General features: G+C 36.8%; 6 protein-coding genes across 13 annotated transcripts; 3 read left to right on the top strand and 3 right to left on the bottom strand.

Moving 5' to 3' along the window:
• Window positions 1-274: 274 nt before the first annotated feature.
• On the bottom strand, window positions 275-6863 carry LOC110850655. 3 transcript variants are annotated; one of them, XM_022098135.2, is made up of 17 exons: window positions 6723-6863; window positions 6352-6637; window positions 6073-6196; window positions 5776-5979; window positions 5516-5701; window positions 5094-5186; window positions 4873-4989; window positions 4307-4701; window positions 2902-3007; window positions 2644-2831; window positions 2229-2259; window positions 2014-2154; window positions 1807-1929; window positions 1596-1714; window positions 1414-1504; window positions 1021-1178; window positions 275-932 (listed from the first exon to the last, which is right to left on the bottom strand). In XM_022098135.2, the coding sequence occupies exons 2-17, from the start codon at window positions 6537-6539 to the stop codon at window positions 692-694; spliced, it is 2505 nt and encodes an 834-aa protein (XP_021953827.1). In that variant the 5' UTR covers window positions 6540-6637; window positions 6723-6863; the 3' UTR covers window positions 275-691. The 3 variants fall into 3 exon arrangements, with proteins under 3 accessions (XP_021953827.1, XP_035708604.1, XP_021953828.1); XM_035852711.1 differs by having other exon boundaries at window positions 6352-6669; window positions 6738-6820; XM_022098136.2 differs by lacking the exon at window positions 6723-6863 and having other exon boundaries at window positions 4307-4698; window positions 6352-6718.
• Window positions 4601-9224, top strand: LOC110850656. Of its 4 annotated transcripts, none has more exons than XM_022098137.2 (3): window positions 4601-4737; window positions 7965-8025; window positions 8111-9224. In XM_022098137.2, the coding sequence occupies exons 1-3, from the start codon at window positions 4726-4728 to the stop codon at window positions 9193-9195; spliced, it is 1158 nt and encodes a 385-aa protein (XP_021953829.1). In that variant the 5' UTR covers window positions 4601-4725; the 3' UTR covers window positions 9196-9224. The 4 variants fall into 4 exon arrangements, with proteins under 4 accessions (XP_021953829.1, XP_021953832.1, XP_021953833.1 ...); XM_022098140.2 differs by lacking the exon at window positions 4601-4737 and adding an exon at window positions 6805-6870; XM_022098141.2 differs by lacking the exon at window positions 4601-4737 and adding an exon at window positions 7381-7446.
• A 1-nt stretch (window position 9225) lies between these two features.
• On the bottom strand, window positions 9226-11182 carry LOC110850658. 3 transcript variants are annotated; one of them, XM_035852713.1, is made up of 6 exons: window positions 10980-11182; window positions 10609-10814; window positions 10388-10509; window positions 10220-10301; window positions 9975-10134; window positions 9226-9863 (listed from the first exon to the last, which is right to left on the bottom strand). In XM_035852713.1, the coding sequence occupies exons 2-6, from the start codon at window positions 10808-10810 to the stop codon at window positions 9842-9844; spliced, it is 588 nt and encodes a 195-aa protein (XP_035708606.1). In that variant the 5' UTR covers window positions 10811-10814; window positions 10980-11182; the 3' UTR covers window positions 9226-9841. The 3 variants fall into 3 exon arrangements, with proteins under 3 accessions (XP_035708606.1, XP_035708605.1, XP_021953834.1); XM_035852712.1 differs by having other exon boundaries at window positions 9948-10134; XM_022098142.2 differs by having other exon boundaries at window positions 9953-10134; window positions 10980-11174.
• A 183-nt stretch (window positions 11183-11365) lies between these two features.
• On the top strand, window positions 11366-13917 carry LOC110851368 (trans-1,2-dihydrobenzene-1,2-diol dehydrogenase). The gene is made up of 7 exons (XM_022099110.2): window positions 11366-12164; window positions 12243-12407; window positions 12487-12650; window positions 12721-12848; window positions 12976-13222; window positions 13320-13476; window positions 13584-13917. The coding sequence occupies exons 1-7, from the start codon at window positions 12119-12121 to the stop codon at window positions 13736-13738; spliced, it is 1062 nt and encodes a 353-aa protein (XP_021954802.1). The 5' UTR covers window positions 11366-12118; the 3' UTR covers window positions 13739-13917.
• Window positions 13918-14156: 239 nt separating this feature from the next.
• LOC110850916 lies at window positions 14157-15550 on the top strand. Its single transcript, XM_035852552.1, has 3 exons — window positions 14157-14925; window positions 15007-15254; window positions 15343-15550. The coding sequence occupies exons 1-3, from the start codon at window positions 14300-14302 to the stop codon at window positions 15477-15479; spliced, it is 1011 nt and encodes a 336-aa protein (XP_035708445.1). The 5' UTR covers window positions 14157-14299; the 3' UTR covers window positions 15480-15550.
• On the bottom strand, window positions 15414-17374 carry LOC110850917. Its single transcript, XM_022098521.2, has 2 exons — window positions 16863-17374; window positions 15414-16778 (listed from the first exon to the last, which is right to left on the bottom strand). The coding sequence occupies exons 1-2, from the start codon at window positions 17348-17350 to the stop codon at window positions 16160-16162; spliced, it is 1107 nt and encodes a 368-aa protein (XP_021954213.1). The 5' UTR covers window positions 17351-17374; the 3' UTR covers window positions 15414-16159.
• Window positions 17375-17547: the final 173 nt, after the last annotated feature.

Genomic DNA, 17547 nt, shown 5'->3' on the forward strand with positions numbered 1-17547 from the left:
AAAATAGAGGATACCGCACCGCTTGTTTGACAAAGTCAACCGTTCAAACCAGTTGGTTGGATAGTAGCAATAACAGAATAGCATACAGCATTCGTGAATACATAGAAATAGTGATAGTTTGACATGAAAATGGACGATGTCACAAGATGCTGATGAATGTAAATTAATTTCATGATTATTACATATATGAACAATTAATGACTACATGTTACACACATACATGCATGCATGCATGCAACGAACGAAGAAGTATCCTTTATCATTTCATCTCATATTGCTTTTTGAGTAATAACATGACGATAATTGTATTTATTGCTCTTCTTCAATCGTAGGTTAGACATAAGTTGGAGTAGTAGTACCAGTATTTTAATATATGAATACATACTAGCACTCACAACTATTATTATTCGATCGTCTCTTCTTTCATTACTCTCTGTAGGGTTAAATTAACAATGGAATTTCCACATTTAACTTATACAACAGTATTGTTAGGCAATTGTCTCCTCATGGCACAACGGCTTAAGTATATGTATAGATCTATATAATTTACAAAAACAATTTAAATAATTAGAAACAATTTCGGAATAAGAATTCCGTTTTGGTGGTTTGTATAATATCTGTAAAATGTAATGATAACGCTGCCGCCAAAGATTCAAGTTTCATTATTTGGTCTGTATGGTGCTGCTATTTTTTAAATGGGTGGGAGGGCTGGGTGATGGAGTTCTCCATGTTTGGAGAAGATCGAACCGAGATCAATGGATGGGGTGGGACAACCGTCCGCAACGCTGGGGAATAAATTCCGGAAGATGACAAAGAGACCCAAGACCATCAAAGTGAAGGAAAATCCTTCCTTCATACCACGCCACGTGTCTTCTCCGTTCCACGGCCAGAAAAATTCACACCTCATTGTTTCGTAAGCTTCAGACCAGAATCTGTAACAGAAATTAAATGAGTCGAGTTGATCTGACGAATTCAGGACCACAAACGCAAAGAAAGTTTGACATCAGGATGGTACAATACCTAAGGAGTACGTTAGGACTTGCTTTCTCTTCCTTGAGCACCAGTTTATTATCCATGTTGAGATTTGATTTGATAGGTCCCAGTAAATGTTGAAGTAACTGGGTAGGTCGATCGGGAGAATCAGGGTCGAACTCACTCTCATGGTTTCCGTTGCACAGCTAAAGGATTGAAAGTTCGGATTAATTAATTGAATTTTGAATCTTATTTTGAATAAGATTTTAATTCTAAAAAGAATCGCAAATCAAAGAGAATTCGACAACACAGAAATATGACTGACTGACTTATGTTAGTTGTTAAATCCTATTTATGTATGCTGCTTGCATTATTAATTATTTAGTAAGTATTCCGTATAATATTTAATTAAGTATTAAGTAGTGATCATAAATTTGTTACCTTTCCGTTATTGTTATTTCCATTTTCGTTGTTCCTCGCTGTGACAGGTTTCGATACCGAGTAGATTATACTATTCTTATCGAGGAGCTTCCTGTAGTTCAATGTATTCCGATTTGGTTAATACTCGAAACTATTTTCTTACCGAAGCATAATTATGTACGCCGTAAAATTGACCCACCCACCTGGCTGATTGAATGTCCTTGTCTTTTTCGGCACACATGTTTCTCAAAATATGAACATATAAAACCATAACTTCAATCATTTTGTAAAGGCGGACTTGTACATCCATCATTCCAACTCGCTAAAATTGAAAGGAGAATTTATAGCCAAAATGTCAAAACAAAATAATTGACAGGTCGCCCAAATGGTTAAGAATATAATTGTCCCACTTACGCGAGATGTTTTGGATAATTCGTGAGTATAAATGTCCAAGTCTCCTGGAATGTTTTTGAATGATAAGATCAGTTTAGACAAATCTTCAGGCACGTTTGTTTTTCTTGTTATATCGTCAAATTTCTGAAATAGAAACAATGTCAGAATCAATTAAGAGTAAGTATTTCCGCAAAACGAAATAAATAGTATTTGCTTTCATTTGCATACCTGAACAATTTCCGATAGAGATTCAACAATGTCTTCCATTTTTGTCGTGGCATGGTCATGATTGTTGGCATTAATTTCCTTTCTTTGAGCTAAATTTGAGTGTTCGACTTTAAAAGTGTGGGCTAAATGGTTAAATCGAGTCTAAAAAAAATTGTAAATTTAATTTAATTATTATTTTCGGTGATGTAAACCTTTATTCGAATTTATTTGCTCACCGAAATAATTTCTAAATCGAATTCGGCCGGGCTGAAATAGATTTAAAATTATCTTATTTAAAATCATGCAATTAGGATATTTAAAAACAATTCGGTGACTGTCACAAACTTGACTACCAATTTTATAGTTTCATGGACGATTAAACTATTAAATACTGAACAATAGTGCTAATAGTTTATGACCGACATTATTTCAGTTTTTCACCCGTTGACAACAAATTTAAATTTCGTGGTACATATATATGTAATACCACGCCGTGTAATTAAACTACCAAATTATTATCAAAGCAGTCAATATGTGGTCACCACCTAGTAATAATAATGTGGTAACACATTGCTACCGCATTATTTAAAGTGTAACCATTTATCACTGAATTGAATATTGATGAAGTGTCAATTAAAAGATTCAAATTACTTTTTCTGGGTTCGCTTAATTACATCTAAATCCTCAAAGAGTTTTTCAACAAGGCCTGGAAATTTCTCCAAACACTCTTCAGCTTCTTCTTCCAAGTCTGGTGCATTTGAAGGGCGTTGAGAACCACTTTCGACGGCAAGACCTCCTTCAAAGTCATTTCCCTCTTCTTCATTCCCCTTTCTATAATTCTGTTAAGAAACACAAGATCAGTATTGTTATTCATATCTGTTTGCAACATTTTTTTTATAAGAAACTAACATCTTGAGCTTTCTTATCCAAGTCCAATCTTAGAGTTCTCCATTCCTGACCCGTTAATATCCTTGCTGCAGATTCAGAGCATCTTCTCACAGGATCGAAAGCGTACCTATAAATAAAAAGTAAATTAGTTAATCCAAAGTTTAAGAATGGTTTTAATTTAACGTTTCCCGAAATTTCACGTCTTTACTTTTTCATATGTTCTCTATCCGACTCAGGAATAACACCCACAGGGGATGTCTCATTTTGGTCATTATAAATTGGCAAAGAGGGTCCACAAGAAGAACTCATATTTATTTTATATTTTTTGATCGAGTAACAATTAAGGTTTTCGAGGAAGAAGAAGATGAAGTAGGAGAAGAGAAGAAGAAAAGAATAAGCTGGATGATGATGATGAGAGATCAAACAGAAATTTCTATACAATCTTCTTCAACAGGTGTGCTACCTACCTAACCTACAACGAGCTTAAAGGGTTGCAGTATTCTACAACTTTTCTGCTACTAAATATTATGCCAAACCAAGCCATCGTGCGATCATCACATTTGCACTAACCAGTCCATTATGTTCCATAAAAGTAGTGCCACACAACAACCCTCTGCTTGAAGCTTTTGCCTACATTATTTCACTTAAACTTGGTCATAATACACTATTTTATCTAACAGCAGGCATTCGGCATATATGAATACAGCTTCTGCAAATATATATATATCTATCTACATATATATTCATATGAGCAACAAGAAATGAAGGAGAGAAATTAACCAAGTGGATGATATTGTGTATGTAGTGGCAGTTATTACTTAGTTTGGGCATTTACTTTAAGCCAAACTCAGAGCATCAGCGACATGACCATGAAATGGAATGAAATACATGGCATTATTTACCACCACAACTATGTCGCTATGTAGCAGCAGTTCGTTATTAATACTACGCCAAATGAGCCAGAACTCTCAAGTAATAAGGTGCTTGCTGCAGTTGTATTATGATATGGCAAAGTAGTGCTGCTGAATCAGTAAATGATTTTCCGATAGTCCCGACATCACTGCAGATTGTACATAGTTGCACGAACAATAATGGATTTTATTTACACCTTTGCCTCTCCGATCACGTTCATATTCATGGCACTAAATAAATCTGCAGCCAACCTTATTTGTCAATCACAGATTGGCTCATGTTTCTGCAGATTTGACACATTGAATATTTGATGAGGGACCCGGAGAGATTTCATACCGAACGGAAAAAAACCTGTAATATGGTAACAACTTTTTACCGTATTACAATTTGCTTTGATGGATATGGATTGAAAATAGAGTTACAAAATTATAGTAGAATTATCTTAGTGACCAAATTTGGCCCTCTAAAATTGACAAGGGTAGTGCAATAGTGCAGAAAAGTGTAGTTTACTAACCCGATATGAGCGCTTAAGCTATCCAGATAGTTGACATCTCCTCCATCCTCAAGATCGCCGAGATCAGTTGGGTCCAATAAGCTCCTGTCTTGCGTGGAGGGTCTCCGGGACGGTGGGCGTCCTATAGAGAGTCCTAACTTTGAAGAACAAAGCTCAACTCGTAGGTTGATCCCGAGAGAAGTATCCGACGAGGGGGGAGAAGGAGGTGTTGTTGTTATTTCAATTGGTTGTTCGTCAATTAAAGGATCAGTCTGCGTCGAGGTTGAGCAGGTCACCAACAGCACCGGCATGGACATTTTGTCCATGCATTCGTCAGGCTCGGAAAGAACAGGGCACGATTGAGACACAGAATTGTCCAAACTTATGGTAGAAGCGGAAGAACCATTATTGGACTGCTGTATTAAATATATTGAGTATATATGCACAAATTAGTAAGTGAACCATTTCTATCGACTACTTGAATGAGAATGAGGGTTGGATTTAGGTTAGAATGGGTATATAATACATATGCACTGTATATGCACTCAGATTATGATTAAATTGGAAATTGAACCCGTAACACGTACAATAATCGCTGCGATCTCGGCTTGCAATGAGCGCCCAAGGTAGGATCGTGGGCTTGCATAATTTGTTCGAGAGCAGCGTGGACTACTGGGAGAGCTTGACCTGCTGGAATTACCCTCCTTAAAATAATATAAAAAATTTAAATGAAATGTGAATAATAACACCCATTTTCTAAAAACGTAAATAGCAAATATTTTGCTATATAGTAAATATAAAAACATACAGGACTGCCAATACTGCCATTGAGATATACCAACTGGTTGCCTGCACAGTCCACTAAACTATTTTCCAACTCGAACTTTTCTTGTCGAAGTTGCTATAAAGAGATTCGTATGATTATTAAATTTCAAGTAGAAAATAGACACCCCTCTATGTATATATATATATATTGGGCCTCCTCAGACACACGAAAAAATCGTCGTTTCTAATTTCGCTAAGTTTTTCGCTTGCTTCCTGATAAGCGAGCTCTGGGATAAGCGAACAGAAACTCAACTCAGAAGTGGGGTTAAGGTCGGTTAGCTGAAGTCGAAACAAAATTTTACAATTTTCATAATTCTTGCCATGTTATCGATAAGCGAAAAACAAAGCAAACTTCGAAGCGACGATTTTTTCGTGCGTCTGAGGAGGCCCATTATCAAATCTCACAAAATTCGCTCTCGTTATTTCCTCCAAGGTCTCATTTAAATCTGTCATTTGATGCTCTAACCAGGTTTGCTTAACTCTCCATTTCTCAATTAGGTCTTCTGATGCACATTTAAGTCGTTGAATATCTTCATCCTTCCTTTTTATCTTGGCGTAAGCCTTTTCCAAGTCTGTCATTACTTTGTTGTACTGCATATAAATAAACAAATATAAGAAATTGTTTGTTCCGTAAAACACGAAAGTTGTGCACGTAAAACGCATACATCATTTCGGAGATTATTATCCTTGTCTTCTAAGTCCCAAAAATCTTTTTCCAGACGTTGATTTTTTGCCCGAAGAATTGAGTTTAGATCTTCAATATTCGATACCGCTCGTACTGTCTCATCCAACTGTTTCTGGAGCTGTTTAATTCGCTCTTGAGCTAAATCACGATGAGCCAACTTTTTCTCCAGCTCGTCCTTTTCTGACTAAATACGGAAAATAATCAAAAACAAGATTTACATATTAGTTATGCTTTCTACCAATTAGTAATGCTGTTTCATCCAATTAACGTAACTCACCATTAACAATATGTTTTCATCTTGAAAAGTTGAGTTCTGTTTCCTCAAATCGGCACAATCCTCATTCAACTTCAGGATCTGGAATTTTAACTGTGCAATTTCCGTCTTGAGATCACAAGGATCACTGCGAGAGAGATGCATCCATACAAAAAGTTACATTAAAGTAAATAAACATTGTTGCACTGTTGCATGCAAATTACTAGCAGTTCACCTTCCTTCACTACATTACAAAAAGTGATGCATGCAAAAATTTGGAAATATGTAAACATAATCACTCACAGCACACTAGAATTTCCTCCAAGAGCTTCGAATGACTCGTCCCCATAAACCCTAGACTGGTTATCACCGCTGTCATCGAAACGGATGAGATTGCAAGATGACCTACTGAGAAGGGGTCCGTCCCCTTGTGCCATCATAGGGTTGAAGGGACATTCTATGTCGGACAACAACTCCAAGCTCTTCTCCATTATAATTTGTACTTTTGTAGTCGTTGTTGTTGCTAGATTAAAAAGATCCTAGTTTCCTTCCGTTCAAGGCATTCGTTGCGTTATTTTATACTCCGGTTCTATTATTGTACGCGTTTTGTATCACAAGTCACTGGGTTAAAAAATCCGTTTAAAAAAGATCACCACCAACATGTTAATACTTACTCTATTCACACTCACTTGTTCTCTCTAGAAGTGCATATGTAGTAGTCGTCAGTCTTCAGAGTTGTACGTGCTGCTGAACAAATTAAAAAACGGTGCTCCTGTAATTAAACGACTGATAGTTATTTGGCGTTTAATTGCGAAGAGCTAGGTAATAATAATAATAAGCTCAGTTTTATGAGTGGTAGTATTTTCTAAGTGCACTTTATCGTGGTGTAGCAGCAGGAGGGAGATTGCATATCAACTATTGTTCGTTGTTACTATCGTTACATGTCCGTACATACCTTTTTCCCCAAGCTATCTCTGCTGAGCTAGTCTGTTGTGAAATTTGTTACAACAGCCCACTAAAAATTATAGCTACGAGTACTTTACTTTTAGCAACTTCATGTATAACGTCTTGCTATAACTAAACCATGTCCATTCAAATTATTTAAAGTTTGAAGGAACTCGAGCCTCACCTGAATGAAGACTGTTATACTCTGCATTCATTTTAGTTCCATGCATGACATCATATCGTATTATTCATATCCATATCTGCAGATCCAGATTTTGTGGTAGATGATCGCAAATATTTCATGGTACAAATACCGACCTGGAGTAAACTCAGCCCTAGCCATTATTTAGTTAAAGTTTTCAACCACTTTCCATATATGTATTCGTTTGGCTGTGGTGGTGGAATTATCGTGGATGAAATTGTTATTGTGTAAACGTGTAAAATTGAATCAAGGTAAAGTTAAGTAAACTATTCTATCTATTACTACACACCACCGTACCATGCTGTCAAAACTGTTTGTTTGTGAACATTGTAGAACACGCAGTTGTACATACATACATTATTGCTCTGAAGAAGGGCTCAATTTTATGATATGAAAGAATGATATGAGGATTACGATACGATACGATACGATGATCACTATGCATATATGGCTGCGGTAAAAGGAAAATATTGGCAGGTTCAATTCATTCTGAGAATTTTGATAAGGCCGATGACAAGGAGGGAGGACAATCATGAATAACATAAAAGGGGGTCAAGTCAGTCAACTTGACTGAATTTTCCATAACTATCGCATAGTGCTATTCCTCATGCACATACATAAATAAGTATCTATTACGTGTCAATAAATACATAGTGCACACGTTAGTTAAAAAGTTAGTAGCAATTCGCAAATTACACTAAATATTATTAAATTCACGACAGAAATTATATTTAATCAAATTCAATTAAATAGAACGAATATATTTTAGGAAACTCACCTCAATCAAACTCTCCAAACAACACGGCAAGGCAGTAGAAAACTGTATACAAGTAAGATCAAGGCAATTGACAAGTTGCAAACAATATTTATATTTCCGAAATTACGAAACGTAATTTTTTTCTAAAAAAAATACAGAAACAAAAAAAAATATGAACCACACGGCTGAGCTGCCGGACCCGGGTCTGCTGGAGTTGAGGGCTCTGGACGGAAAAAAGTTACAACTTCTCCAAATTTTGGAATGGCTTGAGGCCAACGACCCAAAATTTGCAGATCTGCTGCCGGCCAGCAATGAGTCCTCTGTTCCTAGCACAAGGGTGCTGGACTGGCTGAGGACATTCAACCCAGAGAAAGATCTCCTCGACAATGTTTGGCTGAAGAGGGCCACCAACTCGAGGGACTTTAGACTTTTGATAAAACGTATCAAGAAAGAACCCCCGTATGAAGAATATTTTGCAACAGTTATCGCCAAACGAGGCGACGGTTATGACAGCAAGATGGAGGACATGGACAAAAGTGATGAAATGGATGTCGAGGTTGAAGCTGATTCTCTATTTCTTGAAGATGAGGGATTAGCTTATCGAGTCCTTGGGATCAAATCGCCATTTAAATGTATGGATTGCACCATGACGAAATGTACTCCGATAGAACCTGCGATTCAATTCAGCTTCTCGCCAACCACGCTGGCGAAATTGTTTACTCTGCTTGTGGACGATCGGAAATTGAGGCTGGATAATATTTTAGTGTTAGGAAGTGGAATTGGCAGTGTGACATTTTGTACGCACCTATTTGTCAAAGATTGTAAGAAAATAATTTCTTGTGAGTGGGCTCCAGACCAGTGCGAGTTGCAGAGAAGGGTTGTAGAAAAGCATGGGATGGGTGATAAGGTGACCGTTTGCACTGGTTTATTACCTGGTGACGTTGGAATAATAAAATCGATGGACTTGGTAATTTTGTGTGAACGAGTGTTAAGTGCTGATGATAAACAGAGGGAGACGATATTTACAACGCTGAGGAATAGTATGAAATCGGGAGCGATATTAATATTGTATAAACGATTAGAAGATTATTTACTGTTGTTTGCTTCTGGGGACAAAGAGGAACTTGGGGAAGAATGTAAAATGCATAATTACTCACAATTTGTAAACTGGTTAGTATTAGAACATGAGCTAGATTTTATGAATGGAGAGCATTGTTATTATCATGTGTATAAAGTTTTATGAAATAACAAATCAAAACTGATTCAATAAAACTCCAGTGATAATTTATTCTATTATTTATTCATCCAGACACGACAGGAAATTATATGGTTCCTACAACCTATAACTAGAAGTTAAAGTGCCTAAAACCAAAGATACATAAATTACGAGGTTGAAAACACAAAATGTGTAGAAAAATTACGTCCAAAATATAAATTCCTAAACAGCAGTCTGTCACCTCTTGAGCATTAAATTTGTATGACTGGCACAGAGAGAGAGACTCGTCAATTTATCACAACAAACAAGTATATAATCTACAAAATATACTACATGTATTATATTTAACAATAAGAAATACTTTGTCCTGTTTTTTATTTTTATGGTTTCCTACTTCTAGTTAGCCTAATTTTCTTCGAGATCTGTATTCATTGTGTACAATTAGAAATACAAATTGTACTACCTGTACTCAAAAGCTCATCTGAAACGCTTGAAATACAGAACATAGGAAATACTGGAAAACTATCACCAAATCACAACTCTCCACCGGACAGTCGAGGTCCTCGTTGTAATTTTCGGCGTGGTTTCTTTGTCGTCGTTGTGCTTGGAGTTGGTTCTGACTGCATTCGATTCTCGTACTTGTATGGATTATGATAATTCGGATCCTTTGGAATCATTTCAAGTTCTTGCTGGGCCTAATAGTATTAAAGAAACACAAATTAAAACATTACATATATTAAATGTCTTTGTGTTATCCTCAAATTAACAATCAAACATAATTCACTAAATTGAAGGGTTTCGCCAACTTTTCTTCCTTGATCAATTTGGCCTGTACGACAAACTGAATCGCCCATTTTACATTAGCATCAAACGTCGGATTTCTGATTAATAGTTGTTTCATTATATCCGGAAAGTAAATGACAAAGTTGCACATTAGTGTGGAATGACCAGCTAGAAATATGAAACCTGTAAATGCAATAGAATAAAAATTAATGACCTACAAATCCCAACATCAGCATTTATTTTCAACCAGGACTGAAAACGTGCCTACCATCTGCTTTAAGACTTTTCTTATCAATATCTTTGGCTGCAACTCCCACTTGCTCAATTTTATACTTTAATTGGTCCAAATCCTACAAAGTACAATTTGCATACAATTATTAATTAATTTAAGCAATTCTTCTAATGTGACATTCGTTTCGGAACTATGTACCATTACCTTATTAATTGTATTGCTAACAGTAAGAATGTGCTGAATTTGTTTCTTTCGATCTGCGACCTTCTTAATGGTGTCAATCATCTCTTTATGAATAGATCCCATCCTTTGCAATGGAAGTTTAGCTACATCGAACGAAAAAGGCAAATTGCATTACTTTATTACGTTGCCACACATGATGGTAAACTAGTTAAATAATATAGCCTTTTTAAATAGATACTTACGAATAAATCCATCCACATCAAAGTCGTATGCTCCTTGAGAGAGTGGAAGAGCGAAGATGACATGCTTATCAATATTATGATCCAAAAAAGAAGGGTCCTTATCGTCCAGTTTACCCTTTATCTCCCCCACAGTGACCAATGCAAGTAATCCATAAAGAGTGAAAACAATGTGGATTTTACGACCTTCCCAGTAAAACTGCATCTTCCTGTTAAAACCCCAAACCAATTTATTCAGTCAATGCTCATCTTATCTACATTGTGTAAAATTCAAAATTCAAACTTCAAAATATGTATCTTTACTGAGGATATTCAAACAACCCGTCATCATGATTATGAAATATTTAAAAACTCTTAAAAACATTATTGTTTACCTTTTTTAATTACAAATTTATCAGTTTAGCTGACTTTTCACTTTTACGTTGAGTATTTGTTGTCTTTGTAGGAGGATGTAAATACGAGACAAATAAGTGGTAGGGGAAATCAGTCCCCTTTTTCGGTTGTTCCTCTGCTGTTTCCGTCTTTCGTGACGAAGAGAGTGTGAAAGGAGGAGGGTGAAAGGAAATTGCTTGAGAAGGAAAGCAGAAGCCGACTCCGGTTTGTATACCCACCCAACAAATCGGCATTGTGTTTTATGGCAAAGTTGAGACTTTTGCAGATTCAGGCCAAGGAAAAGATAGAGAAAAACCCATGAAAAAAACTTTATTCCTCATCAGGCCTCCGTGTATTTCATTCATGCTTCTTCTGTTCTTATACACGTTCCCGAGTCTCTCGTTCCTAAAATTCGGACGAATCTCGTCTTTATTGAAAACAAAATTATTTTGTAATCTCACTTTATATGACAATCGATTGAAGTGGATGCTTTGAACTACAATTAGAACTATAATTAGGAGTGGATCGGTTTATGCACAATGTTACCTAACAATTGCTGTAATTTTTTAAAATCTTGTATGCTAGACAGGAAAATGATGATTTATTTTGACTGGGACTTATTTTCAAACATTGTAAACCTTCAGTATGTATATCAAGGCTGTAAGTAAAATGTGTAATAGTTTAAGGAGTGACTTATGTATTAAACTGCAATTGAAATGCTACATATTTAGTGATTATATAAAAATGCTAATTTAATGTTCATATGTGTAAAACCAGAGAAGTCTGGTTTCAGAATGTAGATGAGAAAAATATCGGTATTTCTTGACTCGACAAAATTGAACTTATTGTTGAAGATTAAGTCATCATTTTGTGTGACAGGATAATTTTCATAGATGAGACGAGATATTCAGCAATATTTGGGGACTGGATTAATGACCGGACAGGATACGGATGAAATAATGATACATTGCGATTGTGAGTGCAATTTGATGAGAGACATTTGCGATGGTAAAATTTTAAGAATTTCTTCCCAATCGAAAGTAGTTGATCTCAATTGTTCTTTGAGAGTAGTCTATTGTTCAACCAGTCGTTCAGTACTTTTTAAATTGAAGAAACACTGCTTAGAATAAATTCCTGCAGAATGAAGACAACGAGCTTGCGCTGGGGGTTTTTTGGAGCAGGAAAATGTGAGCAGAAATTTACATTATAATTTTGACGAACACAATTCTGTAATTTCTGTAATTTTCAAAATTTGTTTAAATTAGGTACTCATGATTTCGTAAGTGCTCTGAAGCTTCTGCCGTTGGATCATCACAAAGTGGTTGGAATCGCATCCAGGGATTCTAATAAGGCAGAAGATTTTGCCGAGAAACTTGGGATTGAGCAAGCTTTCGGAAATTATTCTGAATTGGCCGAGTCAGATAATGTTGGTACGAACGATGAATATAAAATTAATTATTTATCAATTAATACAGGTAGATAGTTACATTTTTACACTCTTTTTTGCAGATATCATTTACATCGGAACTGTAAATTCCGAGCACTTTCACCAAGCAAAGTTGGCATTGTTGCATGGAAAACATGTTTTATGCGAGAAGCCCGTTTGCATCAACCGAGCTCAAGTTGAAGAATTGGTGGCAATTGCCAAAGATAAGGATCTATTTTTCATGGAGGTCAGAAACCAACTATTTTATTTTTAACAATTAAGACAATAGCCATCATTACTTTATTGTCCACGTTTAGGGATTCTGGACATTTTTCTTCCCAGCCACACGAAAACTACTAGAAGAAATCAAACAAGGGAGCATTGGGAAAGTTGTGCAAATGACAGTTGAAATTGGCAACAAATTTTATCATCTGGATAGATTTAGGTATACTCTTTTACGTGAATCATGTCCTGCACAACTTCAAATCTCACATAATCCTGCCTTTACAATGAACTGTGCCGACTGTTCATTTCATCAATGAGTTGTTCTCATCATGCGTTTCTTTATTCAGCCGGAAGGATATCGGAGGAGGGACGCTGCTCAACCATGGCGTCTACGGACTCATGTTTGCCCATCAGATATTTGGACAGCCGTCCAGCATCTCCGCATCAGGAATCATTTCGGCGAGCGGAACAGATGAAAGTGTTGCAATTACTTTAACTTACAGGGATACGGCCCAAATCGCATCCATCATTTGCTCTTCCAAAGTGAACATGCCGGGGGAGCTGAGGGTCATTGGGACGCAAGGGATGCTTAAGGTTAGCTTAGGTTTCATTCATTAATAAAAACATTTTATCTAATAATGGCACCAATTAGATCTTTGACATTACCCATATATATTTAAATAAACGTTAGCTGAAATTTCCTTTCTGGGCCCCAACAATTTTGGAGACCCCAACTGAAACATTACAATTTGATCTTCCTCTCAACCTGGAGGCCATTAAATTTAACAATCTTAACAGTTCTGGATTTACGTATGAGGCGGAGACAGTACGGCAATGCATTCTTAACGGTATGCGGAATCACTTTACGTTATTGCATAATAATATTTAAAATAGAATATATTATGCTTCATGCTCAACTACTGGTAATTAATTATGCGTTTGTCTTGCTCTAAAGGGTGGCGAGAATGTCCCATCGTAGGCTGGAATGCAAGTCGAGCCGTGATGGGAGTGGCTGACGAGGTTCGACGACAACTGGGCATCGTCTTCCCCCACGACAACAATACTCTGCATGCTAGCGAAATATGTGCCGACAAAGGGCAACGGGCTTAGCATTCAATACTACTCATATTTTCTCATGAGTGAGTTAGCTACGGTTTCATTTTCATGTTTGCTTAGAAGAGCTTATCGAAATATTTATTTGTCATCCACGTTATGAAAAGCTGCATTTCCCACTCATTGTCAGTATGCAAAATTACTTTGGAAAATAAACCTTATGATTCATCATCTCATTTTTTTCTGGACCGCATGATTGATGACTTTTAATATTTTCTTATCTGTACAGCAGCCCAATGGAATATTACATATGTACATACAACACATTGCTCACATCGCCTTTTTCTAGAAGGTCAAAATATGCTTGACAAAGCTTACTCACACCATGACCCACCCTCAGTTTTTTTAGCAACATCCTCAACTCAGGTCATATAATTGCAGCACGCTACTTATTTATTCTTGTCATATTTCAAAATGGTTTTACCAGTTTACGAAGACGAATTTGGGTATTTGTCGAAACAGCGGAGAGCATTCTCATTTGTGGAAGGGACAACTTCCTGCGTTAATTTTGAATTGAAAAATTTGTCTAAAGTTGTTGGTGGTGGTGGGGGGCGAGTTATGGAGTCTAGTCCTCCGTCCCCAGAGGACAAAATCCCTCATAAAGGTCGTGTCAATGACGTGTTTGCATGCATGCGATACGTTTTATTGATTCTTGGTCGATTTCCCTTCATCCCAACCATCCCCACTGACCAATTTTCCAAAAAGGACCACGGAGAAACTAGGATTGGTGGCGATGGTCGCATTGGCGATGAAAATTTTGGAGGTCAATCATCCCGCAACGGGTTGAACTATTCCTCATCCGTGAAATCTTTGTCATGGATATATTTTGGAACCACGAGCATATTTCTACTCATTTTGCTCGCGCTGAGCGTCTTTTCATTTCTTGGTGTATTTCTCTCCTGGTCATTTTTCTCCCTCCCACCCTGGACCACCGAGCAGGACAAATTGTTCCAGTCTAACCTCATCCCCTTTGTCCTGGTGTGGAGTTGTCTCCTCTCATCCACCGTGGGAAACATCTCGTTTCTTCTAAATCGAAAGAATGTTGTGAAATTTCTAAATTTCTGGAATGTTGCAGTCGACAAAATGGACATGAAGGTTCCGAATCATCTGAAAAGATTTCTTCACATGAATAACTTGTGGTTTCTCTTTTTTGCCGTACTTATGGTTGTGTCGACATATGTTTTGTAAGTGGTATTAGCTCTTATGTAGATGCCAATTGTTCTAATAATAAATTGCCCTAACTATATTGATTGGAATTATAACAGGACCATACAGCTAGCTCAGGGAGGGTCAAGTTTGATGGGAGTGTTGGTTCTGAGAATCCTTATTCCCAACGTTGACCAAGATTATGAATGGATTTGTCGATCCTTTGGAATGGTCATAATTTTGTATGCAATGTACGCCTCGAGATCATTGCTATTTTTCTTTGTCTTCAAATGCAAAATTTTGAGATATTGCATAAAAGTTTGGAACTCTCGACTTCGAGAAGAACTTCAGGGATCTCCCATCCAAGGTATATGTACACAATTAAACAAATGGGCTAATTCCATTCAATCTTTTTTTTCAAATTTTGTAACACATTTTTAATACCATTACAATAGAGATAGATGAAGATACAAATTGCAGAAAATTGTTTTACGACCACGTAATTTTGCTGAAACTTGTGCGTCTCACGGATAAAGTGTTTGCGGCGATTTTATTGTCTTATTTTGGAAGTCAGGTTAGTAAATCCATATAATATGTATTAAACTAATTATCAAAATTATAAAAATTATGATGACATTATAATCATATTTTATTTCAAAATGTGCAGATTTTGAACATGTGCTTTGAGCTCTACTACGTTGCAATGAGCAACACTTTTACAATCTTCAACAGTCACGGGGACGGGTTGGACACGTTTGTGGCGATTGTTCTCCTTATCCAGAACATTTACGTCTTCCTGTCCGTTTCCCTGCACGCCGCATACGTGTCAGAAGAGGCCAACAAGAGTTACGAGATAATCAAGACGAAGGGGATCAGTGTCCACGACAGCGTTGCAAGGAGGCATCTCATCCTGAGTTTGCAAATGAGCTTTCACCAACGCATGTGCCTAACAGGCGGACACTACTTTGTTGTGGATAAGCCCTTCATCGTGACAGTAAGTATAATGGAAAAATTTAATGGGTGGTTATGTGTATACATATGCACATAGATATTTGATTATTCCAGGTTCTTGGGGCAGTCGTGACCTACTTTATCATCATTTTGCAGTACGGTAACCAGTACCAGTCCGAAGGACATTCTCTGCAGTACAGTATGAACGAGTCACATTAGACAAGTCACCAAATTTACATTGTGTTTTTGATAACTTTGTTATCTCTGCTTTAGCCTAGTATAAAATTCAGTAAATTATTGTAAATATATCCTTGTAACTATTTAGATCACGTTGTAAATACAAAATATTTCGTCAGGTTTCTGAATTACTGATAAAGCTACTAATTTATCATATGCTTCATGGGGAGGGAAAATAAATGGCGATACCCACTCATCAATTTTAATTCCTAGTTCGGGTTGCAAAGGAGAAAACAACTTTTCCAAGGAAGGGTTTGTGACCAGTAGGGAACCCGACTTGATGTTCCGTTTAATAAACTGCCATAAAGTTATTTGGACATTTCTAGGGACAAAGTATTCAAAGGAATTGTTAAAAGTTATGACATTACTATCTTGAAGAAGGTCTGCATGGTCTAACAAATCTCCATTAACCACTTGTAACCGACCATTTTTGTCCATTCCGTGTGAAACTGCTACTTTCGATACCATGTCACACAATCGCTTGTTAAGTTCAATTCCAGTGATTTGTGCAGATTCGGAAAGACAATAGGCTGCGTAAAGAATGGAACCCATTCCTGAACCGATGTCAAGCAATTTCTTGCCCTTCAAATCCGTCAGTCTCAATGTGAAGAGTTGTTGCAATGCATCAAAACTGCAGGAATGTGAGACCAAAGAGATTGGTTTGGTGTTGATGGACCCACAATTTTGACACTTTGCACGACATCTGAAATAGATATTGTTGTTTTAATTGCTTCTAATATAGTGCGCTATAAATTTTTATTTTACTGCAAATTAAGAAAGTACTAACCGTATGCCCGACTGCTTCTCAAAGTCGTCAACATCTTTGTACATGAATCCATCAATCTTTTGTAAACTTCCCTCACAATTTTCCAACAGTGCTTTGTGACCACCAGAAAGTTCAAGGATTGTGGTTCGAATAGCATCAATTTTATCCTTGTTTTCTAACATACGCTTGTTCGTATTTTCAAACAAGACTGACAATGCTTTCTTTTCTTGGTTGTGTTCGTCACAAACAACATTTTCAATCCATTTTTTAAATTCTTGTGAATTTTTAGAGGACTTAGTTCCATAATTACTAGGGTCGGAATAACTCTCATCACCATCATCGTCCATTTCTTGTTCCAGTTCCCAGTAGATTTGCATCGAAAGAGATTTCGCACATTCTACATGGGACGGACAACTTTTCTCCAATTCGTCGGCAATCAAGTGCTGATTTTTTGCACAAAGTGTCCATAAATTCTTTGAGTTTTGATTGTCACTTTTGTTCTTTTCCATAGTGCACGGTGCTTAACACTCTAGAAACTGTGTAGTATTTTAATATGAAAAAGTCGAACAGGAAATACATAAGATCAAGTAAACTTGCACATGTTTCATGCCATATTTTCCCGGCTGTGGTGATATTTTGCCATATTCTTAGGGTGAAAGTGGATGGTGGATGGCCTATTCTACAATATTTTGTTTCTGCATCCCAA

Source organism: Folsomia candida, unplaced genomic scaffold (genome assembly GCF_002217175.1).
Source record: "Folsomia candida strain VU population unplaced genomic scaffold, ASM221717v1 Fcan01_Sc006, whole genome shotgun sequence".
Taxonomy (NCBI): domain Eukaryota; kingdom Metazoa; phylum Arthropoda; class Collembola; order Entomobryomorpha; family Isotomidae; genus Folsomia; species Folsomia candida.